The 25,724-nt window shown below is 40.9% G+C and overlaps 2 protein-coding genes across 2 annotated transcripts; one reads left to right on the top strand and one right to left on the bottom strand.

The window, feature by feature from the left end:
• Window positions 1-1,615: 1,615 nt before the first annotated feature.
• On the bottom strand, window positions 1,616-17,260 carry atg9b (autophagy related 9B). Its single transcript, XM_089008542.1, has 14 exons — window positions 16,635-17,260; window positions 16,486-16,531; window positions 15,544-15,606; window positions 14,453-14,623; window positions 12,495-12,636; window positions 11,485-12,233; window positions 11,253-11,406; window positions 10,760-10,939; window positions 6,931-7,176; window positions 6,609-6,847; window positions 5,371-5,464; window positions 5,198-5,282; window positions 4,835-4,992; window positions 1,616-4,291 (listed from the first exon to the last, which is right to left on the bottom strand). The coding sequence occupies exons 1-13, from the start codon at window positions 16,741-16,743 to the stop codon at window positions 4,853-4,855; spliced, it is 2,418 nt and encodes an 805-aa protein (XP_088864668.1). The 5' UTR covers window positions 16,744-17,260; the 3' UTR covers window positions 1,616-4,291; window positions 4,835-4,852.
• A 228-nt stretch (window positions 17,261-17,488) lies between these two features.
• Window positions 17,489-24,588, top strand: abcb8 (ATP binding cassette subfamily B member 8). Its single transcript, XM_089008768.1, has 16 exons — window positions 17,489-17,670; window positions 18,057-18,381; window positions 18,459-18,614; window positions 18,691-18,785; window positions 18,853-18,958; window positions 20,848-21,009; window positions 21,219-21,304; window positions 21,387-21,484; window positions 21,562-21,667; window positions 21,747-21,780; window positions 21,857-21,993; window positions 22,443-22,537; window positions 22,615-22,748; window positions 23,082-23,229; window positions 23,605-23,855; window positions 23,980-24,588. Exons 1-16 carry the CDS (start codon window positions 17,573-17,575, stop codon window positions 24,061-24,063), a joined length of 2,115 nt encoding a protein of 704 aa, XP_088864894.1. The 5' UTR covers window positions 17,489-17,572; the 3' UTR covers window positions 24,064-24,588.
• The last annotated feature ends 1,136 nt before the right edge of the window (window positions 24,589-25,724 follow it).

Below are 25,724 nucleotides of genomic sequence, written 5' to 3' on the forward strand. Positions count from 1 at the left end.
ATTCAGCCTTCGCGCCTCTTGAATCGGCGACCATTCTTACGAAAATGGATCTACAAAGTGCTTATCACCTGGTTTGCATCAGAGAGGGGGACAAATTCGATTTTAAGCCTTTGTGAGCCATTCCACGTGTGAAATATTCTTGCAAGTAGTGTAGAGCTGTGGGATTTCCAGGACATGTTATGAGACTTGCTCCGACAGCCGTTTTTGTTGTTAAGGTGTTGTTCACATCCACATTTGCATTAATTTTTTTTGTACGTATTTGTACTAAGTGTTACAACCCAAATGTCTAGTTCAACGGGTGATAGTGAATATGTACCTTCCCTCAGAAGCTTGAATACTTCTGATAACTCTGCCAGTTCATCGGACATTGACTATTTATCGACAGGTAGGGAAGGAGGAGAGCGGTGAGCGAATAAACCTCGAGTTGTCAGAGGAGTGTATACTTTCACAGGAAATCCTGGAATAACGAATGAAGAAAACCCAGCAGAATTAAGTTCATCAAGGACATGGTGGAAGAATGGACTGGTAGCACTTGTTAAAAAACTGGAAGAGGAGGTGAGAGGACTGTGAAAGCAGACATTCATTAAAAAACTATTTATGTCGTTATTTGTGTTAAAAATAGATATTTGAGATCATTGTAATGATTTATCAGCGGTTTTCTTGTGGAAATCCTTATGTGTACCGGCCTCACCCAGACTCTGCCTCCAGCGGCCCCCAGGTAAATTGAGTTTGAGACACCTGATATAGAACATAAATAGAAATAAATGTCAGCAAAGAATTTTTGGGGAACGGGTGCATAGATTATACAATTCTATGCAACAGAGTCAGTAGTTAAAGAGCTTTAATGCATGAATAGAATATATCACATCACAAGTGTTCAATCACAACCTTAGAAATGTTTTATTTGAAATAGACAGCCACAGAATCAATAACACACACTCAAAAAAAAAGATTAAATAAGATTCATCTGCCAGACACACAAAACATTGTCGAAAAAGTTATTTTGGCGCCTTGCATTAGTCAGCTGCTATTAAAAATAGCATGAAAACAAAGAGCACCATATCCCAGTCATTGTTATACTCGACTGGCATGTTTCAATGAGGTTGTCCACGGTGATGACCTGGATGCCAGTCGATGATAGGACAGTGCAAATTCAGACAGCATAAATAAGTTAAAATATGTATTTGTGTCAGTCCTGTTGCAGGTTTTTAAAGCCACATTTATTGTAGTCAACAGAATTTACAAAAAAAGTGTCCGCGGGGCAGTTATTTACACAGGTGGATGATGGACCCGCTGAGTAAATAGGGCACAATGATTATTTGAGGGAAGCCTTCATTGTTTTAAGTAGATGAAGAGACATTGACTAATGGGGGCACGCGGTCTATCCAAGGAGGTGTTTCTTTTGCAAAGTGGATGACAAAACAATGACTATTTTGGGCTTGGCATCTATTTCAGTGAAGAGTTTATATGGATGAAAGAATGATAGATATAGCAACTACCAAGGCCACCGTGTCCATTTAAGAATGAGAAAGTCTTATTGGTATCATTTGAAAGATGCCTGTGTTTCTCATTACTGGGCCCAAAATTGGTGGATGTCGCTTATTTGTTGGTGGCATTTTAGCTCAAAGTGGATGCCGCATTGGCCAACATATGTTATTGCAGCAATTCTTTATTACCGGTAATTTATTTTTTATATATACCGGTATATTTTTTGGTCATGAATGGATGATAAACGACCTGCTATTTGGGTTACATTTGAGTCTGCTGTCAATTGTTTGTATTTTTTGGTGTCAATAATTTTTTTTCTCAAGTGGATATCACATAGGCCAACGACATTTCGGATGGCTTCCATTTGAGGAGAAGCTATTATCTGTCTTAATTAGGAACAGTTTCTGAGCAAATACAGTTTTTCATGTTGATGTTGCACAGAGAGACTAAAAGCACAATACTGAATATTTTCTGTTAATTATGCAAATCTTACAAGACCAGAAAACAAGTATGAGTCCTTAATGCTTCAAATAAAAAGGAAAACACCAGCAGTGAGGTGTGACAGCAATAAAAACAATGTCAGTGTCTTTTACAAGATGGATATGGAAGATGCAACACACACGCACACACACAAATGTAAGCAAATCATCAATATATCATCAACATGACCGATACAAAATGAGTCGATTCATACAAATAAAAAGGTGGTGGCTCAGATCGTTTCTGAGCTGTTGCATGTGCATGCATGTATGTACACTTAAAATTCTGTTTATTCTACTTTGATGTTATATATATATATATATATATCAGTGTAAAATACTGACATGTTAGCATCATGAAGCACCTGCTCTTCCTCAAACAGATAATCACCAACATGTTTATCGATTGTGATTTGAGCTGCTGATCCTCAGTGTTTTCAAAAGAACATACGCCTTTTTTGATGTGTGTGTGTGTTTTTGTTTACATATACAGTACACTGACTCTCAGGTTGAACTACACTAAATTAATCTTCATTAAGTAATGTCTTTTTGGCTACCCAGAATATGAGCACACCAACGTCAGTTAAGTATTAGTCACATGAGGAAACAATTTGAGAGAAATTGAAAAATATTTTCTACAAATGTTTATCCGTACATTAAAGAGGGTAAAATCCAATTCATAAAACTAAAAAATACTTTGATGAAGTCAACTGAGATACAAACTGTGGTCTGGTCATAAAAATCAAGCGTTAATAAATGTGGGTGAATTAAAATGAACAAGAATTTATGGAGGATAAATAATGCATACAGGGAATATGTCTATTCTGTGTCCAATAGAATGCATGTTTTCTGTGGTTCAACAAATGAAATTGACTAAATGAATTAAACTTTTTGTTTTTACATGAAATGCCTTTGTGACAGTAGTCAAAAGACAGAAAATATAATTTAAAAAAATCAGCGAGGAAAATTTCCACCGCTTTCGCGTCAACAGGTTATGTCAATGCAAGTCTCATGTGTTCAAAAATAAATTTTCATAAATAATGAATTAATTATGGATGGTGCACGATGCCTTAGTGGTTACGAATACAAGCCTCACTGTTCATTGTTTGAGGGTGCTAATCCTGGGGTTGTTGTGAGGAATTTTGTGGTCTCCCTCTACCTGGAGAGTTTTTCTGGCACTGCAGCTTCAGCTTCCGTCACAGTCCAAAAGTGTGCGCGTTGGGTTCATTGAAGACTTAAAATTGTCAATTGGTGCGCGTACAAGCGTGAATGCTTATTGGTCTACATGTGCCATGTGATGCCCAGAATGCACCCTGCCGCCGGCCCAGAGGTCAGCAGGGTTAGGCGTCAGGTCATCCACAACTGTAATGAGCAGTATCGAAAATACCTGTTGATGCTTGGATATAAAGTCTCGTTATATCGATATTCTCGGGAGTCCGAAAAATATCGATATAACCGTGACTATCGATATATCCGACTCTGCGCGCATGTAAATTTCTCCTTGCGTGCATAGAAATAGTATCGTAATAAGCGGGACTATCGATATAACCGATATCGATATAACGAGACTTTACTGTAGTTTGAAATCTGTGCTTGGGTCGTGAACAACCTTTGCGCTGTGGCGACCCCTTCAGGGGAAAGGGCGAAAGGAAAAGAGGAAGCGCTTAGTCAAGTGATCTTCCTGGGCTATTGCCACAAGTTTAATACGGAACATTAAACATCCACTTCCTGTAATGGATTTGGAGCCCGTTTTGTGCGTCCTCCTGTTGTTAAATAAACTTATTAAAAATGAATTGATAATACTAAACAAAATCTGTGAACGTGAGAACCTAACACAGACAGAAGCATCAACATCCATCAACATCCTCCAAGTCAAGTCATGGATCAAGTCCGTCAACCACATACTCTTTGAGCAATTATGTGTGCTATTCTACATATACGCATGTATTTTCTACACATCGCAAGGATCTATTCACTACGGTCCTTCCATGCAGCAATAATGTAAAAAAACATTATGCTAGATGCTTGTAATATGTAATACAAAAACTTGAATTGTGCATATAGAGCCTTTGGTATTTTTCCATCAGTGGTCTTGACAGTACACCATATTGTACACCTGTCCACAAGTGTACACACACATGCGTACACATACACGTAGGCACGAACATCTGGACAAAATGAAAACATATATGCTTCCCTGATGACTGTGCAGAAGAAGATAGTGATTCATGTGAAGTCCACATGTCAAAAGGATGGATTGAAAGTTCCGTGCTGAAGATCTTCTAAGGCCGCTATGTTCATTGGTGAAAAGTCTAATGTAAACACTAGGAGGGAAAACCAGGAATCAGAGTTAAGATGTGTGAATGTCTTCATTAGGCTTTGGCTTTAAAAACATGGACCTGTCGTGCAATCAATAAATCTAGGAAATCAAATAAATTCCTGCTGTTTTTCCCTTACACAGTTGTTGACAGGGATCAAATAAAAAGTTTTTAAAGTTTTCTTATTACAATTATTTGCCAGTATTTAGTTTAGTGAAGTCAGACATATTGTATCATTTTCAGTGTGGGCAAAATTTTTATTTACATCCAGCCGTGCTTTTTGTTTATTTAATGTCACTATGTTTTGTTTACTGTCATAAATTGCATCTTTAGTATGCTCGCAAGGCTACTTTTTTACAACAGACAATATTGTTCTTAATCAACATCAAGTTAATGCTAGTCATTTTTGTTTACTGTCATCAATCATGTTTTTATGTACTTATTGGGATGTTCCTTCTCATGAATGCACCGCAGTACTAACTTTTAAATTAGAAGCAAATCTCTTATGTACTTAGCACAGACCGACATGGTTAAAAATAGAGCACACACCTTATGTCATAAGGCACTTCAAAGACTCCTGGTGTCCTGTTTCAAAGTAGATCTGTTATTTATCTCTTCTTCACCTTCTTCCTCCTCTTCTTCTCGCCACCCACCAAGATGCACCGGTGTGATCAAAGATGGCGTAGAACCAATACGGGCGACGAAACCTGAAATTTTGAGTTTTAGTCAACTCATCAACTACAAAAATGTCAGACTTTTTCACTCAAGTGAAAACCTCAGGAAATATCCATCAAGATATTACCAGAGTTAAAAGAACATTTTCAAGATTTTGCTCTACATACAACTTCCCATTTGAGAGCCTTCACTGTTCTGCTCAATTGCAGTATAACACATGACCAGTGTTGAAATTACCAGTGTTGCCATGTAGCTCTGTCATTGGCACTGAGCTTTGCCAAAGCCCTGAACTTCTACGCGGCTGCGACGTCTGCTGGTGGAGCTGAAGAGAAAGATTGGTGTTAATAAAAAAAAAGCAAGTGTCCTGGTATAAGTGAATTGGCGCATGTGGCTCCCTAGAGAAAAATTACCTCATGCATGTAGATAGCATGGAGGCTCATTTCTGCTGCGGCAAACTCAGAGTGCAGCGCATTGCTCCTTAAGCGGCTATCACTGAATGACATACTAATAGAAACAAAACACAAATAGAATGTGGAGCGTTATTTTTTATCAAGTGCCTTTCAACGATCATGTAAGGTATGTGACTGCCCAGCCATCAAGTGGAATTAAACTACCGGATGAATCTGGATTATATCTGCACTTCAGCAGGTACATTACAACTGTGAGCGAGACATTTCGCGCTTCTTTCCCTCAGTTACATAGCATTGGGACGACTTACATAATAGCTATCCTTTTACCAAGTTGCTCTATCAATGATCGCAGAGTAAATTGAGTTACATCGATCATATATGCTTTGTACTGTATTTTTATACTTGGCACTATGTACAGATGTTTTTATGAAACATTTTGTGCAGTTGTACAGTTCAGTCCTCCTTCATTTTTCTGTACATGCACAAACAAAGTATTGACTTTGTTTTCTTCTTTTTGATCCTCATCCCACCCCTTTCAATCTTGCTGATGTAGATTGCAAATTTCCCCGCTGTGGGACTATTAAAGGCATTCTGATTCTAATTCTGAATTGCTAGATTCCTTGAGCTGCCATTGAGTGTAGAATTCTGAAAACAAAAGGTAACCAGAGCTGTTGTCTGAACAGTGTTGCAAACACCAGCTTCTGATCATCAGCACAAACTCACTCAACAAAATTCACAATAACAAGTTGAAGGTATTTGTGTTGGGTCACATCATGCACTACACCACGGTACTTTTTGACAAGTGCAATTCTAAGGCTTGCTGATGAAATGCTTCCACTGTGAGTAAAAATATGACGGGATTGGATTGCCGTTCGCTTGAGGCTGGTGAGTGATTTGGGTTTGTGAGGTAAAATTAGCCTTTATAGCTTTGCAGGTACTCTCTATTTATATTCAGTGGGAATCTATCGGGAGAAGTAAATCGGTTGTGGAATTGGAACCGTTTGAAAATAACAATAACACTGCATCAATAATAAGTCCTGATGGCAATGTGGCAGCTGCGATAAAGAATGACTTGTTCAACATGCACTTTCTTACAGAGGGAGTCTTCTTTTCTTGTGAATGTGAACATGCACAAGGCTATATAACTTAACTCGTGTTACTGTCCCTTGAATAAAATTAATTTAAGAATAATATCATTTGTTATATACATCATGCAATGTTTGAGGTCTGTTTGGTACCTGTCGATAATTGTTCGATCACTGTGGTATATGGTGCTCTCTTGATGTATTGAGGAAGCTTGGTTGCGTTGCGCGTGTCCCCGGCCAGTGTGCAGCAGCTGGGAGGTGGACAAAGAGGCCAGGACACTTGCGGCGGCTGATGCTGCCGTACTTGGTGGGATAAAGAGGTGTGCTCTGCCTTGTAGTCCTGACGCAGTGAGAACGGGGTGCGCCAGGACGCTGGCCAGCAGATTTTCCGGCTGGGAAAAATAACAGCAAGGTGGTGGAACAATTTATAACGGCCACACAGAAATGGACTGGGTTTGTCTGCAGTATTTTTTACCCCGGTAGCAGACTCGTTGGACTGTAGTGAGGTACAGAGAGGAGCTTCAGAAAGGAGCAGCTGCGTGGAAGGACCGCCTTGCGCGTCATGTTGCACCTTCTCCTTCAGGTGGCTGATGAACACCGAGCTATCCAGTGGTGGCTGCCAGTGAGGATTCTTAATGGTGAAGTGCATGAGCGACAACTCTGTCTTGCCGTTCTCGGCCTGCTGGTACACAGACGCCTCCGTCTGGCCCTCAGACAGCCACTGCAAAAAAAGATAAAATATTTCATTAGAAGACATGTCTGTGTAAGCTCTCAGTCGTACAGGAGTGGTCCATCGATGAGAAGGTTTCTTCAGCCGTCATCTGTACAAAAGTGAAGGTTTCGGACGTTTCGCCTCCTATCCAAGAGGCTTCGTCAGCGAACTAAAGTCTGACTGGTCGTATCGGCCCCATTTATATATCCCTAATGTCCAGACCTGGTGGCGCCGGACACAGCTATGATAGGTCCCTACTCTCAGGTTGGGGGGGGGCGCGGGACCCCCCCCCTGTGGCCCCACTGATTGTTCCTACATTCCTGACTAACGATTGGCCTATTACACCCACTCCCCCCGGTATCACCTCATCAGCATAACGACCCTCATCAGCATTGCGAAAGTTGCCTAACCTGTTTTGCCTGAGCAGGCTATTGTATGAACGATCCAAATTGAACCTCACACCACCAGACCGGTTTAATGAAGGATTTTGTTGTTTTATAAGAATCGCCTCTTTCACCCCCCTTTCAAACCATCTATGTTCTTTCGCTAAGATTTTAACCTCATTGTCGTCAAATGAGTGGTTGCTAGCTTTTAGGTGCAAATGTACTGCCGATTGAGGCCCACTAGTATTATCCCTGCGATGTTGATAAAGTCTTTTTTTGAGAATTTGTTGAGTCTCCCCAATGTACTGCTCTTTACAATTTTCATTCTTACAATGTATGGAATAAACTACATTACTTTGTTTTTCATTTGGTAGCCTATCTTTTGGATGCACTAATTTTTGCCTTAACGTGTTTATCGGTTTGAAATAAGTAGGAATTTTATGTTGCCAAAGGACTCTTTGTAATTTTTCAGACACTCCTGCAATGTACGGTACATTGCAGGAGTGTCTGAAAAATTACAAAAAAAATTACAGAGTCCTTTGGCAATATAAAATTCCTACTTATTTCAAACCGATAAACACGTTAAGGCAAAAATTAGTGCATCCAAAAGATAGGCTACCAAATGAAAAACAAAGTAATGTAGTTTATTCCATACATTGTAAGAATGAAAATTGTAAAGAGCAGTACATTGGGGAGACTCAACAAATTCTCAAAAAAAGACTTTATCAACATCGCAGGGATAATACTAGTGGGCCTCAATCGGCAGTACATTTGCACCTAAAAGCTAGCAACCACTCATTTGACGACAATGAGGTTAAAATCTTAGCGAAAGAACATAGATGGTTTGAAAGGGGGGTGAAAGAGGCGATTCTTATAAAACAACAAAATCCTTCATTAAACCGGTCTGGTGGTGTGAGGTTCAATTTGGATCGTTCATACAATAGCCTGCTCAGGCAAAACAGGTTAGGCAACTTTCGCAATGCTGATGAGGGTCGTTATGCTGATGAGGTGATACCGGGGGGAGTGGGTGTAATAGGCCAATCGTTAGTCAGGAATGTAGGAACAATCAGTGGGGCCACAGGGGGGGGGTCCCGCGCCCCCCCCCAACCTGAGAGTAGGGACCTATCATAGCTGTGTCCGGCGCCACCAGGTCTGGACATTAGGGATATATAAATGGGGCCGATACGACCAGTCAGACTTTAGTTCGCTGACGAAGCCTCTTGGATAGGAGGCGAAACGTCCGAAACCTTCACTTTTGTACAGATGACGGCTGAAGAAACCTTCTCATCGATTAGAAGACATGGCAAGGAAAAAAAATCAAGTGATTAAAAAAAAACAATGATTAGTGTACTCGAAATAACACACTTAACATATTAGTCCATCAGCAAGACTCATTGAAACTAAGACCGGTTGGAATATCAACCTGGACTAGTAGGAGGCATCATGGTGACACAACACAACCACACTGATGGACAATGCAGGTAACATCCGACTTACGACCGGCACGATTTGTGACCACCCGTACTTATGACCACGACTGCCAGACTTATTTTTTCTGGCACCGCAATGCGCTAGCAACCCGGCAACGCGCATGACACTTTTGGCCAGCCAGCATCTCACTCTGGCACAGCAATCGACCGTGTGATGGAACCGGAGGGGAGAGTGTTCACCGACGCCGGCTGCGGAGCGGCCAGGACAAGAGCCGAGGCGGGTGGGCGTCGGCGCTCGGGCTCGTGGGACCGCCGCGACAAGAACAGGGGGAGAGTCCCCCGATGCGGCCATGCCAGGACGAGAGCCGAGGTGGGTCGGGCGTCGGCGCTCTGGATCGCCACGTCGGGCCCACGGCCGGCGCCGCCGCCTCTCTAAGACAGTTCGTTCTGCTTTGGGGCGAGGTGGCGGGTCGGTGCCGCAGACCGTCACGGGGTTGGGCCACGCGTCGGCACGGAGGACGGGGTAAGGCCGGGGAGAGGGAAACCGGTAGAACACCGGCGACCCAGACCCGCCCGCCCCCGAGGTGTCCAAATCAGATTGTTTGCAAGTCATTTCGCACCGAATCTCTATTCAACATTTTGAATGTATTTCGTCTTATTTGGACTTACGACCGCTTGGTCGGAATGAAACCCGGACGAAAGGTGGATGTTAACTGTACAATGATAGGAGAAATAATTATAGCTGTAAGAGTAGCTCCATTGCTTATTTGCTTATCTCATCTACCTCTTGTCATTTGTGGTGACTGATTTGTGAGAACACGAAACACAAGTAATAGCTACTTTGGGGAAAAAAAAAAAAACACAATTAGCCACAGGGTTTTCACTGTGTTCAAAAACGTGTGGGGGCTGCCTCCAGTTTATTTTGTGCCACCACCAACTAAATTGACTGATATTGCTAAACACTTATGATTGAGGGATTGATATTTTCATTCCAGTTGCAGTGGTGCGCCATTATGGATGCACTATGTCTGCAGCACTGCAACGAAAAGCAACTACCGAAGGAGAAACGGATCAAATCAGATCAGATCATTCCACCACCAAGTCTCTTCATTGACTTTCCTCCCAGATTTTACATCAACTACTTTCCGACTTGACTCCCGGATGACATTAACTGTAGTTCTTTGGTCAACTGGAAGCACATCCTGACGGCCCAAAGCTTGTCTCAACTCCTTCCTAAAAGTCATGCGAAACATTTTCTTTTTCGGCTTACAACATTTTATCCTCTCTGCTTTTTACTCTCTTCATCTTCCTCACCACACTTCATTCGACACACCACAAATCTATGCTGTCTGGCTACATGCTCACCAACGAGTACCGGTACTTTGCAATCACATCCAAAGAGGACATTGCATCAGGGTATAGTAAACAAGATGATAGAGCGATTGAAAGCTATTCCAGAATATTTTGTGGCTCTAAAATTCTCTTATGCAAATTTGAATACATGAATGTTTTAACAAGACAGAAGGCATATGCTTTTTGGAACTTTTACAGAATGTTTCCCGTAAGAGAAATCGTGTCTGTTGAATTTATAGAATAGGTCAAAATGAGACCCCATCTGTCTCAATTTGAGCCAGGAAAAATCTTGTACCCAGATGATCTTTTGGACAAATCGACTAATCAATCGTGCTTTTGCTCAAATAACTGGTGGGTGGAAAAAAGCTCAACTTTGCCAAATGACATTTCTGTACAGTATTTGTGTACTGCTTGAATCCCACTTACAGTTGGATTCCCGTGGCGCCTGATGTCCATCTGTGCAAAGGAGCAGATGTCTCCTACGCCAACCACCTCCACCGTGAAGTTCCTGAAGAAGTCGATGATCTCTAGAGACTTATTCCTCATCAGGAAGATGAGAATAAAGGGCGTAATGATAGGACTAAGTAGCTCCTCCAGGATGAACACCTGATTTCAGGAGAGAACAGTTTAGTATGCTTAAAAAGAGTACCGGGTACATGAGATGGATAGTTGCCAACAACTTTGGAATGAGTGAAATTACACCATTACCCTCGAATTGTCATTTGATTGTTTTGTATTTATATTGATATATTCAGTGATTTTTACACTGTTACATTTGTACTGCTAATATGACTCGGCTGCTGTTTTTTTTTTTGATGCGCTATATTGCAAGAAAAGAATCACCCTACTATTTTTTCCCGAAATTGAATAGAAAGTGCCTTGTCGGCTGCAGTCAACCAGTGAGGTTTCCTGAACTCACCGCTTTGTACTGGAACAGCTGTGCCACCTCGTCACGGGTTTCGCTCTTGTTAGCACTTCCCCTCCAGTGGTCCGGCATATAGTGGACGTGGGCCAGCATGCACTGCAACAGCTGTTCTGGGCACCACACCATATGCTCGTCTGGGATGAAGGACCTTGCGTCGGACACAACAAATGTTGATGTTTACTAATGTGTACAGAGAAATGATGGAGACAATGATTAAACAACCCACCTGGTGATGGTGATAACCACACCCAAAACTGTGATTCCAGTCAGAATGTGCTGCACCGTGAGGACATCTTCGTCATAGACAGTCAGCACAATGAGCACAGCTAACACTGAGCCCGAGAAGAAGGCGACATTTTTAGCCAGAACCGTGAGCAACGGCGACGTGAAGGAGTTCATGTATTTGGATGTGGGTTTGTAGCCTCGACCCAAGCGCCCGTGCAGCTCGTGGTTGAGTTCATTGAAGTGCCGCAGATACAGTCTTCCATAAAGAGACCAGCGACGTGCGCCCAGACTCCCAGGTTCACGGCGGATGATTTCTGTGTAACTGAAGAATGCGTAGAGAACCTGCCACACCAGAATAAAGGGACAAAGCAGCAGATTGGCTATGCCCATGAGCAGGATGACCCTGCTGAGCTGCTGCGCCAGCTCCAGCCGATTGCCGTTGCGCTTGTACTTGGGGTGCAGGTTCCATTTGTTCTGGAACAGCGAGCCAGGGCCCCAGAAAAGGATGAGCTCAAAGTTGTACTTTAAGCCCTGCGAGAGGAAGACCACATCACCCAGTAGGGGGAGCTGTAATCGCACGGGAAGCAGGGATTTGTTGATCATGGCCACCATGTAGTTCTTGAAGCGCAGGATGCGGTGATAGATGTCCAGTTCGGTCAGCTCTTTCTTGTGGATGCACATTTGCTGCTCTCGCTGCAGGCTGATGAGACGGTCCTGGACTTCTTGCCACGTGAAGTTGCATAGTTCATCCTGGCACAATGAAGGAGAGCATTCAATTAGCAATATGCAAACTAGGGAGAAGTGGATACAATGACATTAGAGTTGAAATGCTTTTACTGTCTGCAAAAGAGATGTATGTAATGTGAGTGTGTAAAGCGTTGGGTAATTCTTGCTCCATTGGTTATTTGGATAGAAGCATGTCCCGAACATGCAGATAATTAAGAGTTGTTAAATTGTGAAGAAACAGAATAATCTCTCCTTTAAAATCTCAATTCATGAATTCATGTGTACCATTCTGATCTTCAGTGCTTTAATGTAGAACTGTCGGATTTCCCAGTAGCTCAGGACATTGCAAATGACCTTGATCAGTCGATACAGCCAGAAGATAGCTGCCATGATGAGAAGAAATATGACCCAACTGTTGTCCTGGATGCTGAAGGTAGACAGTAACAGAAACAAATATATATTTTACACATAATGCATAATCTTGACTATATGTTTCCAAGTGGCAGGCAGAATAAGGTCGTAACGTTAGCAAACTTAGGAGTCATTAATCAGAATGGAAAATCATCAAGCTACAAGGATATTCCTAAAATGGTTGGAGGACAAAAAAAAACATGTTTTTCCAAATAAAAAGTTGTTTTTTATATACCATGCTATGAGAATGAGTTGTAGCAAAATTATTTGTTAAAGTCGTCATTTTTTTAAAGTAGCGTATAACATTGCATACAAGACAAAGTCGGTACAAGAATAAAAGTGTCCTCATGTGGCAAGTTATCTTTTTGGATAAATTTGTAATGCTACAAAAAACGATCACGATCATTGAGCAAAAAGTCAAATGTTTATGATAAAATATTCATTTTTAGTATAAAAACGTAAGAATGAAACAGTAATAGTTAGTGAAAAGTAACTTTTTTCATGTAGAAATAATGTAACAATACAATAAATTTAGTTATGAGTCCAAATGTGATCATGAAATACATTCTCTAGGGAGAACATCATATTACAAAGAAAATATAGAGAAGAAAATTCACATTTCTCAAGTAAAAAGTCATAATGTTACATAAAGAATGACTGAATTTTATGAACCAAACTTTAAAATAGAAGAATTACCCCAAACTTGGAGCTGCATAACAATATATCATCATTAAATATGATGAAAGATTTACACTGTCACACAGCCAAACAGTCAGTTGCAGCCATTCCATCTTTATCGTTTGAATGTTTGTAGTTAACTGAACGAGTCCTGGACAGTGGCCGTCAAAAAACCTTGTTTTATGATTTTGCGAAGGAAAAATGACCTGCACTTCAGCGATAATGAGAAAAATAACTCTTTCCATATCGTATACCGACACATGTATGATTCTACAACTTTAGGAAGCTTCACTGAGATATCAGAGGAGGAACAAAAGGATCCCACAAAGAGTTCCAAGAACTCTTAAGTGACATTTCTCAATTTTTATTTATTTATTTTTTAGATCTTTCTGTAAGCTGTTAAAAATACGCACAAGTGAGACTACTGTGGAAAATAAATAACATTGAATGGAGTTTGTTCCTCACAGCCTGCCAGCGTCTCATGTAGCAGTCAGCTGCAGCCAAAATGCATCTCGGCTGACCACTTTTACCTCACTGACACGGATCAATTACTGAACGTGCAACAAAACAACTTCACCGTGTTATCCGTGTTAAATGTCGCAACAGGAAAACCAGTCACAAAAGACTAAAATAAAAGGGACAAACTCCTTCAAACAACATGAATTTAAAAGAAAAAAAAATGCTGCTGGTGTTAATGATAACTTCCATCCATCCGTTATCTAAACCACTTAGCCCCAAGGGGGCGCGGGCTTGCTCACAACACTGCCTTATCTTACAAAGTTGTTTAATAAAGCATGACTATTGCAATATCTGTATTCGCTATAAGTTTAGATAGTCAGAATTTTCTTACAACTAAAAATGCCTGGTTTCTGATGACAACAACGTATTTAGCAATTTCAAATTACACCACAAAGAATTCAAGGTGTAAAGACTGAAAACAAATATGAAACATATTCAGGTTAAATATTGTACGATACTGAGAGAAAATTCATATTTTCTTGACGAAATGAAAGGTCAAGTTGTATTGTTAAGTAGAATCGAGAATGGAGAACATTGCAAGAATAATTATTCATTCAAAAGTACGGGCAATGGATGGAAATATAGAATATATGTCTGAAAATAAGGCTGATGAAGTGTAACAAATTGGTTCTTACATCTGAGAGCACTGCTGGCTTGGCAAAAGGGCATCAGGGATGGTGACCTTGTTTCTGTCCAACGGGTTGTGGCCCAGCCCCGTGTGATTGACAGCACGGTTGGCAAACAGGACATCATATTCCACACAGTTGACCAAGAACGTCGTGAAAGTGACGACGAACAAAAACTGACTGTTGAGCACAAAAAAGAACACTTAAGCTTCAATACCACAAGACCTGGCATCAATGTGCTTGTGCTTAACCCTACCCGCTCCACACAAACAAATCCAAAGGAGAACTTTGCAACTATGCAACTATGTCTCCACTTGGTGAAATCATAAATTGGTGTGACTTGGAAGGGGTAAAATTTGTTCACCCTACCTATGTGGATACCATTCAATACAGAACAGAGATATGGGTAAAAGTAGATGGAAACATCAGTGTAGATGACAAATATTGATTGAATCTGAACCCAATATGCATTGTTGGGGTACTCCAGTAGAACAGTCACTGCTGTACTAAACATCATGAGTCAGGAGGCTGTCATTCTAAGCTTGTTAGTTCATGAGGCCATATATTAATGCGACCTGTGGCCACATTCAGACAAACAGTTGAACAAGACCTAAAAATAGATATGCCCCCACTGGTCGAGCACAGAGAAAGTCTCAGACGGTCAGAATGGAAAATAAATAAGACTGCATGTGAGAAGAGGACAAGTGCCGTGTGTGATTGATCTGAAAAGTCGACAAAAATCCAAGCATTTTTGTTGTAATCGTGTAAAATATTTAACAATGATTGAAATCATCAAATTTATCCAGGTGACAGAGTTCATGTTGAAGCCTGGGGGCATATTTAACCATGGTGAACACAAAAGCAAAGAGCAGCATGCGTCTTCAAATATCCTGTTCGAATCCACAAAACCATTCATACATTTTCTAATTGCACTTATACTGCTGGTGGTTTTGAGGTGGTTGAGTTTATAGGACATGTGAATGGTCTTGAAAAGATTTCTAAAACAGAGATGTGTAGACTTCTTATATCCAATGTAAATTTACTGTGACCTGATGTAATCCAACTGAATATCAAATCAGGTAACGGACATTGATACTCACACAAGCTCAAAGAACTCTGACAGCATCATACAGGCGAAGCCATTCTTTTGATGAAAATGATAGATGTGCACGCGCAGGTTAAGGGAAAACATGACACATTCGAATGAGAATGGGGCCGATACGACCAGTCAGACTTTAGTTCGCTGACGAAGCCTCTTGGATAGGAGGTGAAACGTCCGAAACCTTCACTTTTGTACAGATGACGGCTGAAGAAACCTTCTCATTCGAATGAGAAGTATAACTTTGAAAGGGAAAAAATATGAAGCTATGTAAAGGGGTGAAACAGTTTTGAAGTATAACCATATTTCTGGGAAATGTCTGCTTTAAAAAATGTGTAGCTCATCAAGGCTAACATTGGCATAGTCACTGAGGAAACGTGTGAAAAATAATCGACGGAATAGGCTACAATCATGCAGAGCACTACCTCCATGCAAAAAAAAAACAGCTTCTGTGAAAGGCAGTTGTTATTCCACTTCTCCACAGACAAATGTCACCCCCACAAACTATGTAGTGTCAACATGTTGTAATTTGATCATATTATTTTAGAATTTCAGACTGTAATAAGATGTCAACCTCTATTTTATTTAATTAAAAATTGGCATGTAATGATCAACCCCTGAAGATGTAGGACACTCATGCGCTATGGCGACCCCTTGAAGGGAAAAGCAGAAAGTAAAATAAGATGTAAAGATCATCTAATGTCATATTTGTTATATTATCTATGTCAATGTTTTATACAATCTGTCAATTCCAACCAATCAGTCCATCTGTCCAGATGACCGTTTTGTCTCCTTTGTTTTTTTTAATGTCGAACATTTTAGCAATCCACCAGCATCACTGAATAATTCTGTTGCACGTTGGGGTTGACATTGACTTAACTAGTAAATCTGCACCTACAAGGCTCAGTGCAAAAGCACACGTCACAGAAAAACAGATCAGGATATTCGAGTGAAGAAGTTATCCAAATTCTTGATGTGGTGCCATGAATCTGTAACACAAATGTCGGAAATTTTATGAGAGGATAAGGGAGCATTGTCGCGAGATGTTTTAAGTTACTACGCCACTTTATTTTGTTTGTTTTTCATGTTTACCTTTTAGGCCTTCGGGCACGTGGAGCAGCAAGTGCTCCTCCCCAGGTGGAGAGTCCTCCTCCAGATCCTCAATCCTCTGATACTCCCGGTAGGCTTCCAAGTTGGCCATGGTTGTGCTTCACATTCTCCACTCAGTTGTTCAACTCACCGAAGAACGGGCTACAGTGTCCCGTGCAAAATAAAGACCTTCAAAAGCCTGGCCACGTTCTTCAGCTAGCGACTAAAAAGTCCAAGCAGGCTATCTACAAGCTACTTTCGTGTGACAATTTACAACGGCTTGTGACGTAACGCCCAAAATCACCCCGAGGAGTATTCGGCTGATGTTATTGTTGTAATACGCCAACTGTATACAATCAAATGACCCCACGGCAAATGTGAAGTCGTCTGCTAGCGTGGGAATGGTTCAGCCAGTCGAGCGTGGTCATGCAGAGTGCACTTTGTTTTGTTCCCGACTCGCTCCGTTCATCAGCTGGTGGTGAACTCCTTCTTCACGTTGTTTGGCAAATACACCAGGGTGACTCGCGTTCATTAAACCCGAATGCGTTGGTTAATTCTTCCAATCTTCCAGTTCGGCAACTGCTCTTCCAAAAGCACAACATGCATTACGAGTGGTCCCACTGTTTTTGTCGTGACATACATACGTCACTACATGTTTTGGCTGCGACAACTTCCGTTATCCTGTTGTAGTTTTTACGATTGGTCGTATGATTTCCTTGTCATTTTTTTTGGAATGCCCCAAAAAATTAAAACGCACATAGTTCAATTTATAAACGTAATATAATTGTGGCAGTAAAGAATTGCCGTATACTAAACGGTTGAAAAATATAATTTCTGCCGATGATGAAAAATGCATTCTGGGTGATTTCAATATGGCGGCACGCTTGTAGCACCAAGATAACAAACACATTTTTTTCGTTTATATAAACAAAGGCGTTAACATGTGGTATTGGTGGAGAGTAAGCTTTTCCGCACCGGCGCAGTCACTGTCGCTATATCTGCAGTGCAATAAAACGGCGGGTCTATGGAAATATTCACGGTAGGTAGGGTAATGTGACCCCCTCGCTTGGTCTTAGGACAGCTTAATGCTTGTTGCTCCTTCAACCAGTTTTGCTTAGTAGATAATAAGCTTGGATGCAAGTTGCTTCTTTAATTCATTTAAACCTCCAACGTAATTAACTTTTGTTTGTTCTAATTCTTACGAGATTTAAATTATTATATATGGTGCAAATTTGATATTTTGTCATTAACGAATTGAAAGTACATAGAAGTAAATTAGAGCCAACCAGTCGAACATGTTCATTTGTCTCATTTTGCTTTTCGTTAATTTCAAGTGAAGTGATTAGCAATATAGGCCAAATATGTATAATATAATGGCTGTTCTATTATTCACGTACAAATTAAAACATTTCTTTTTGTCTGCAGATTGCATTCATCTTCAGGATCCAATGTTTTGAGTGCCTCGCGACAACATGGAAATGTCACCAGTCGCTTATGGAGCGTGGCTCACAGAGCTTTGCGACAGTCAGCCACGCAAACATCCAAACATTCTGGTGTGACACTGCGGTTCATCTTCACACCAGCAGTGCTTATGGTGTCCGGGCGACTGTTTTGCCACACCGCGTACTGCAAGGCAGATGTGAACAACAACATCCAAGTGGAGACTGTAAACAAAAATCCAGAGTTCAAATGGCACATTCTGTGGGCATTTGTGAAGCCTCAGCTCTTTGCGCTCACATGTGCTGTCTTGGTAAATCTCGTGAAACATTTATAATCCATTTTCTGTTATGTCATTATAATCAATTTATTGTATTGTTTTCTTTTCAGCTGGCTTTTGGTGCAGCCGTTTTAAACATTCAAATCCCTCTCATGCTGGGGGAGCTGGTGAATGTTGTGGCACGCTACCTGAAAGAACACACTGGGAATTACATCCGTGAAATAAGAGCACCCGCTTTTAAATTGCTTGGACTATATGGCATCCAAGTACGTCATCATTTTGACCAAATGATCCATGTATGACTCTGTTGTAATTGCTTTAAGAACTGGAAATGTACAACAGGGCTTGTTAACAAGCGGCTACATCATCCTGCTCTCAAGGGTCGGAGAAAGAGTGGCGGTCGACATGAGGAAAACACTTTTTGCGTCACTACTCAGGTGTTCATTTCTAATTGTTTTCAATTTAACCACCTGTCCTATTGTTGAAATACTTTTTGTCTCTCAGGCAAGACGTGGCATTCTTTGATGCTAACAAAACTGGGCAACTGGTGAATCGCTTGACTGCTGACATTCAGGAGTTCAAATCTTCTTTTAAGTTGGTCATCTCTCAGGTACAACGTAAACATCCTTACCAAACTGCAAAGAGTGATCCATGATTGCATGTATACAATCACGCTACAGTATTACAATACAGTGATACCTCGGCTTACGATCGCTTTAGCTCATGAACTTTTCGCTTTTGCCAAACCATACAGCGCCACGGTGGCTGGCGGACTACTTTACGACGGACTTTTGCTATTATGGGTCCGAAAAAGACCCCACCACAGGCTACCGTTAAGCCAAAGAGGACACAAAAGAAAATTACGGTCGAGTAGAAGGAGATAATGAAAAACACGAACGAGGTCTGCGTCTGTGTGACTTAGCGTCCCAGTACCAATACACTAAGTCGACCATTGCTACGTGTGGCTAAGCGTGTTCATGTGTTGTCTAATCAACGGTCACAGGCAATAGAAGAGGTTGAAAAACTTCTGTTGATTTGGATTAACGAAAAACAGCTAGCAGAGGACCGTGTGAGTGAGGGTATTATCGCCAAGAAAGCACACCAACTTCACTCAGATATCATCAAGAGGCAACTACATCAACGACCATCACAAAGGTAAATAAAAAGACTTTGTTATACTGTAGTTTATTTTTTTACTTACAATACAATATCACATTTATTACACATAAAAAAAGGTGTATTTTGTGTAGTTTTAAGGCTCATTTGGTAGAAAATTATGGTTTATGGGAACCTGGGAATGGATTATTCTGATTTTTAATGGTTTCTCATGGGAAATAAATATTTGCCAGACGAACTTTTCGCCTTACACACACCTTCTGGGAACCAATTAAGTTTGTAAGATGAGGTATGGCTGTACGTTCAATTCCTCCCAAATTACGATGTGGCAGTATTGTTCTGCTAACCTATTTCTGTTTCCTTGCCATAATTACTTCTGCGCAGTTTCCTCCGATCTTTGTCCGTTTACTTATCATAATTGTACTTTTTTATTATGCACTATATAGGTGTTAATCTAGACAATACATATTTGGCATATAGCTGCAAACTTTGTCCACCCAATTATTTACTTCATTTATTGTCCACGACAGCCGCACAAATTTCAACTTTACAGATTTCAAACATGGTTTGAGGGCACCATGTGGTTCATTTGTTCCATCATATCAGGAGTATCAAACCAATTGTGGTCATGGGCCACATGGTAATTTCAGTTTCCCTCAAAAGGACCAATACAAAAAGTGAACAATCCCGCATACAGTAAATGTATTTATCTATCATATATCGCATTGATGCATAAGCAGTTTTTAAAGCAGAAGTCAGAAAAAAACTGTTATATTTTAATGTATCTTCTAAGGAGGATTTACGATGTCAAGCTGTTGTTTTTAAGCAACGTTTTCTGATGAGTACTATTATATACCAAACTGTTTACAGTTCATTTATAAGTGTTATTACTTTTGGTGTCATTTTTATCATTTTATATTTCATACTATTGATTTTATGGTGAGTATAGTTTTGCTTTTTGGAATGTTTCTGTGCCGATGACCATTTTGTGTTTGGGTGCCTTTTTCTGAGCATCTTCATCAAGTTCATAGAGTTGCTTGTTCTGTAGCCACAAGGTGACATAAGCTAATGTCTTCTTGTGCCGGTCCCAAGCCCGGATAAATACAGAGGGTTGTGTCAGGAAGGGCATCCGACGTGAAAGCTTGGCTAAAACAAACATGCGTATCAAACCTCTGAAAATGGAGGACACTGATTCACTGTGGCCACCCCGGAAAGGGAAAAGCCGAAAGGAAAAGAAGAAGAGATCTTCTAAGGAGGGTTTGCAATTTTGTATTTGGAAAGAAACAGAGTATATTCGGCCATACTATATAAAGAAATGCAGATTTTGAAATTAGTCAAAGCTGTCTGGTATTTCTAATATGTGGATTTTGCTGATTATTTCAGGGTTTGCGGAGTATCACACAGACGGTGGGATGCTTTGTGTCGCTTTACATCATCTCCCCAAAACTCACAGGCTTGACCGTGGTGGTGCTACCTTGTCTAGTTGGGGCAGGCGCTCTCATTGGCTCGTTCCTCCGCAGACTTTCCCGTTTGGCTCAAGAACAGGTGAGGATGTTTCTCCAATTCTAAAACAGGGTGGGTTAAGACTGCATGGTTCAAGTGACACACATTTCCTTTTTTTGTTTTGTTTTTTAAATGTGTCCTGGCAGCATGAGCGGAATGTGGGGGGCACTTGGCCCTGGAGTGTTAATACAGCCATATGTCTTGTCTAAATCATATCAGCAATGTATCACAACTGTGGTGTTACCCCAAAGGTTGCTAGAGCAACTGGAGTGGCGGATGAAGCTCTCGGTAATGTACGGACAGTGAAAGCATTTGCCATGGAGGAGCGGGAGCTACAGTAAGTGAAACGTGTGTGATGTGCTCAAAGCTGTGAGATATGTTCGGATAAACTTCCACCATTTCCCCCGTTAATCTGCCAGGTTGTACGCGTATGAAGTTGAAAAATCTTGTGAAATGAATGAAAATCTTGGAACTGGAATTGCTGTCTTCCAGGGACTTTCGAACATTGCCCTTAACTGTAAGTTTCTTGAATTTTCCCCTATGGAAAAAAAAAAAAAATACGGGCTTCACCCTTTTTTTTATACGTCAATGCAGGCATTGTTCTGGGAACTATTTTTGCTGGGGGAACTCTGATTTCGAGCAATGAAATGTCACCTGGAGAACTCATGTCCTTCCTGATTGCTTCCCAGACTGTGCAGAGGTAAATGATGCATCTCATCTGATGAATATGTCTTAAATCCAAGCTATTTTAACAACTGTTGTTTTCCCTCAATTATTAGGTCCTTAGCCAGTATATCTATTCTTTTTGGCCAAGTAAGTCAAATGTCGTAAAATGCAGGATAATTAGTAGCTTTAATTTGCTCTCACTGCCTCCACTTGTTCTCTCCAGATGGTGAGAGGAACAAGCGCTGGTGCTCGCGTTTTTGAATATTTGTTGTTGAAGCCATCAATTCCTCTTTCCGGCGGGGGACGCATTCCATATTATTCTCTGGCAGGAAGAGTTGATTTTCTCAACATTTCATTCAGGTTGTAGCCTTCATTTTGACCAGTGGTTCTTAACCTCTTTCGAGATAACCAACCCAAAACAGTTAATATCCACCAAACCCTTCATGAGTGAAAATGTTTTTTTTTTTTTTTTTTTTTTTTTTTACAAATTCAATATAGAAACATGCATTTCACATTTCAAGATACTAGTTTTATTTAACTGTACAATTTACCATTACGAATGTCACACATTGACTACTACGTGAACTACATTTCCCACAGCACCGATTGGCCAAGAAATGTTATGTGATCATCTGCAGCCAGTAATGGCCAGGCGGTGCGTCATAACTAAGATGTTGAGTCGTGTGTGTTTTCTCCTCCATGGCAGAGGCTCCATCCAGGTTGAGAACCACTGATTTAGACATTTTGTGAACAAAAACTGTAAACTGTACAATTAAAGGTCTGTATTTAATTTTATTTTCTATTTATAGCTACCCAACACGGCCAGGCCATATTATTTTGGATAGGTTCAACCTAACGTTGCCACCAAGCAAAACAATCGCCATTGTCGGGGAATCTGGAGGAGGTAATTTCATCATAAATCATACGAGGCAGCTCAATGCAGACTGTATAATAATGTGCATGATGTATTATTTATTTCAGGAAAGTCCACAGTAGCAGCCTTATTGGAGCGTTTCTATGACCCAACTAGCGGGGTGGTAATGTTGGATGGACTCGACATTCGAACCCTTGATCTTTGCTGGCTCAGGGGACAAGTTATTGGATTTATCAATCAAGTAAAATAAATTTCTTTTCTTCAATTTTTGTTGGAAAAAAAACACATACATAGGGACTTTCATGATCACAGATGAACATTTGTTGAATAACTGTCTCTTTAATTAGTTACTATTTTCAACGATTGGGAAAAATTATTGCTCTTGGATAAGTGTAATTTTGAGAGGAAAAAAAATCTTTAAATTAGGCTCAGTTATCAATCGTTGTGTGCCCCACCTTAAGTATTTTAGTTTGTAGCTTATATCTGTACATGACCACAAAATGGCGAAAGACAGTCATAACAATGACCTCACATAAGGAGTTCCATTTGAACTGTGTCGCGTTCTCCTCTGCAGGAGCCCATTTTGTTTGGAGCGTCTATAATGGAGAACATCCGCTTCGGGAAGCCTGAAGCAACCGACGCTGAAGTATTTGAAGCTGCCAAGCAAGCTAATGCTCATCGCTTCATTACAAGTTTCCCAGATGGCTACAACACAGTGCTCGGTATTAGACTGTGAACACTTTTGTTCACATTTTCTTGCTCAATACAGCTCTGCTTACCATTTTGCTCTGACATGATCATCAAGGAAATTTCAACAAGTGATGTAGGCATCTCTTAATTACAATGTGTCAGACCTCGGTGTACAGTAGTCTGGAGCCATAGCTCACGATTTTAACCAAGGCCAGGTAGTCCTCTGGCTAGTTGGGACTATGATGTAAATAACTGCTCACTCACCCACACAATGTCAGGAAGAGGCAGGCAAGACATTCACTAGGTTGTTTGATTTGCACTTAATGGGTGAGGTCTGCATTCCAGAGACCGTATAGTCTGTATACAAGCCATCAAGTTTTTCAGAATGTATTCCCTTTACATCCCAGGCGAACGTGGAGTGACATTATCAGGAGGTCAGAAACAGCGTATCGCCATCGCCCGGGCCCTCATTAAGAATCCGAGAATCCTGGTGCTGGACGAGGCCACCAGCGCTTTAGATGCCGAGTCGGAACGTGTGGTTCAGGAAGCTTTGGACCGTGCGACCCAGGGCCGTACTGTGCTCATCATCGCCCACCGCCTGAGCACCATCCAGGCGGCTGACGTCATCTGCGTCATGAGCAACGGGCGCATTATAGAAGTGAGTTTGGCAAAATGTTCTCAACATAAATTCGTAAAATATCATGTCCCCTCAAGTAATTGTTGTTCATTAAACTATGCAAATGTTTCAATTGTCTGACTATAATTTGTAACAACTTTTTAAGGCTGGAACTCACACAGAATTGCTGGCCCGAGGTGGACTGTATTGCGACCTGATCCAAAGGCAAAGGGCTGGGGGACAGAAATGAACCATGCTCAATATGATTACAAATGTTAATTATAGGGCTACACGGATGGCTGGCCTCACAATGTAGAGGTGCAGAGTTCGATTCCACCTCTGTCCTTGTGTGGAGTCTGCATGTTCTCACCATGCCTGTTTGGTTTTCTGTGGGTATTTTAGATTACTTCCACATTCCAAAAACATGCATGCAGGTTAATGGAACACTAAATTTTCCCCGGGTGGGAGTGTGAACGCGGATGGTTATTTATCATTGTGCCCTGCATAGGCGGGAAACCGTCAACTGCCCAACGACACGTGGGATGGGGTCCATCGTGCCCCCGAGTGGATTAAAAAAAATTGGATGGACTTTAATTTTACATTTCCTCAGTCATATGAGTTATGAATGAAACAAAGTACTTGTTTTTAATTTAAGTAACTGGACCAGAACGTGGGTAAAAAACACAGTACTACTACAATGTCTAAGGTTTCTTAAATTGTTTACCTCAATCGAAAGTTTAGTTTAAATTATCTATCAATAAAATGATCTATTGAAGTTGTGACTGTGTTTCATTTTACCTTTGGAAGATTCATTTGTCAAAACATGATGCGTTTAATACTTCATGTGTAATTAGAACTGCATGACTTGCTTTGTCAAGCGTTGTAATACAAGAGTTGATCAGTGCGGGCAACATGCTCTCGAGAGCAGCAAGGCTTTGCTAGCGTGAAGCTAACGCTGGCAATCATAACAGCAACCCCCTCCACACGAGTGATGGGAATTTCAGCTCTTTTTTTAGAGCCGGCCGGTTCTTTTGGCTCAGCTCACCAAAAACTGATCGTTCAGCTCCCAAATGGCTCCTCAGGTTGTTTGTTGCTTAAATTAATTTACGACCAAAAACAAGGTAAAATGAATCACTAATTTAAAAATCATACATAATTTTTTTATTTCTTCTTTTCATTTATATGGCCTTATTTATATTCTTCTGAACATGCTCAACATGGCATACAACAACAACAACAAAAAATAATAAATTTTATTTCAAGCGCCTTTCAAAACACCCAAGGACACTTTACAATAAAAACAATAAAACAAAGCACATAACAATAAAACTATAAGTAAAATGATACATAATAAAATAGATAGAACTAGACATTGAAAGCAATTTTAAACAAGTGGGTTTTGAGGTGAGCCTTGAAAATAGGGAGGGAGTCAATATTACGGATGTTGGGTGGAAGTGAATTCCAGAGTTTGGGAGCAGAGCGGCTGAAAGCTCTGCATCCCATCGTGGTGAGACGGGCAGAGGGCACATAGAGGTGAAGGGAGGATGAGGATCTGAGGGACCGAGAGGGAACAGAGATTTGAAGCAGGTCAGAAAGATAGGGAGGGGCAAGGTTATGGATGGCTTTGAATGTAAACAGAGGTATTTTGAATTCGATACGATGTTTAACAGGTAGCCAGTGGAGTTGCTGGAGGACAGGGGTGATGTGGTGAAAGGAGGGGGTTTTAGTGATGATCCGGGCTGAAGAATTTTGGACGAGTGGACAACTGTCTTTTCAAGAATTTTGGCGATGAATGGGAGGTGGGAAATTGGACGTAAGTTATTGAAATCGTTTGGGTCTGAGCCAGGTTTTTTTCAGGATTGGAGTGACAGCTGCGGTTTTGAGTGGGATAGGAACAATTCCAGTTGATAA

This window comes from Hippocampus bargibanti, linkage group LG11 (assembly GCF_051943395.1).
Source record: "Hippocampus bargibanti isolate YZ-2025 linkage group LG11, ASM5194339v1, whole genome shotgun sequence".
Taxonomy (NCBI): domain Eukaryota; kingdom Metazoa; phylum Chordata; class Actinopteri; order Syngnathiformes; family Syngnathidae; genus Hippocampus; species Hippocampus bargibanti.

Coding starts and splice junctions, on each gene's coding strand:
- abcb8 (XM_089008768.1), top strand. CDS start 17,573: ATGTGGTATTGGTGGAGAGTAAGCTTTTCCGCACCGGCGCAGTCACTG. Junction 17,671..18,056: donor GGTCTATGGAAATATTCACG/GTAGGTAGGGTA, acceptor TTTTGTCTGCAG/ATTGCATTCATCTTCAGGAT. Junction 21,010..21,218: donor CCCGTTTGGCTCAAGAACAG/GTGAGGATGTTT, acceptor GTTACCCCAAAG/GTTGCTAGAGCAACTGGAGT.
- atg9b (XM_089008542.1), bottom strand. CDS start 16,743: ATGGCCAACTTGGAAGCCTACCGGGAGTATCAGAGGATTGAGGATCTG. Junction 10,940..11,252: donor AGCTGTTCCAGTACAAAGCG/GTGAGTTCAGGA, acceptor TCCTGAAATCAG/GTGTTCATCCTGGAGGAGCT. Junction 6,848..6,930: donor CCAACGAGTCTGCTACCGGG/GTAAAAAATACT, acceptor TATTTTTCCCAG/CCGGAAAATCTGCTGGCCAG.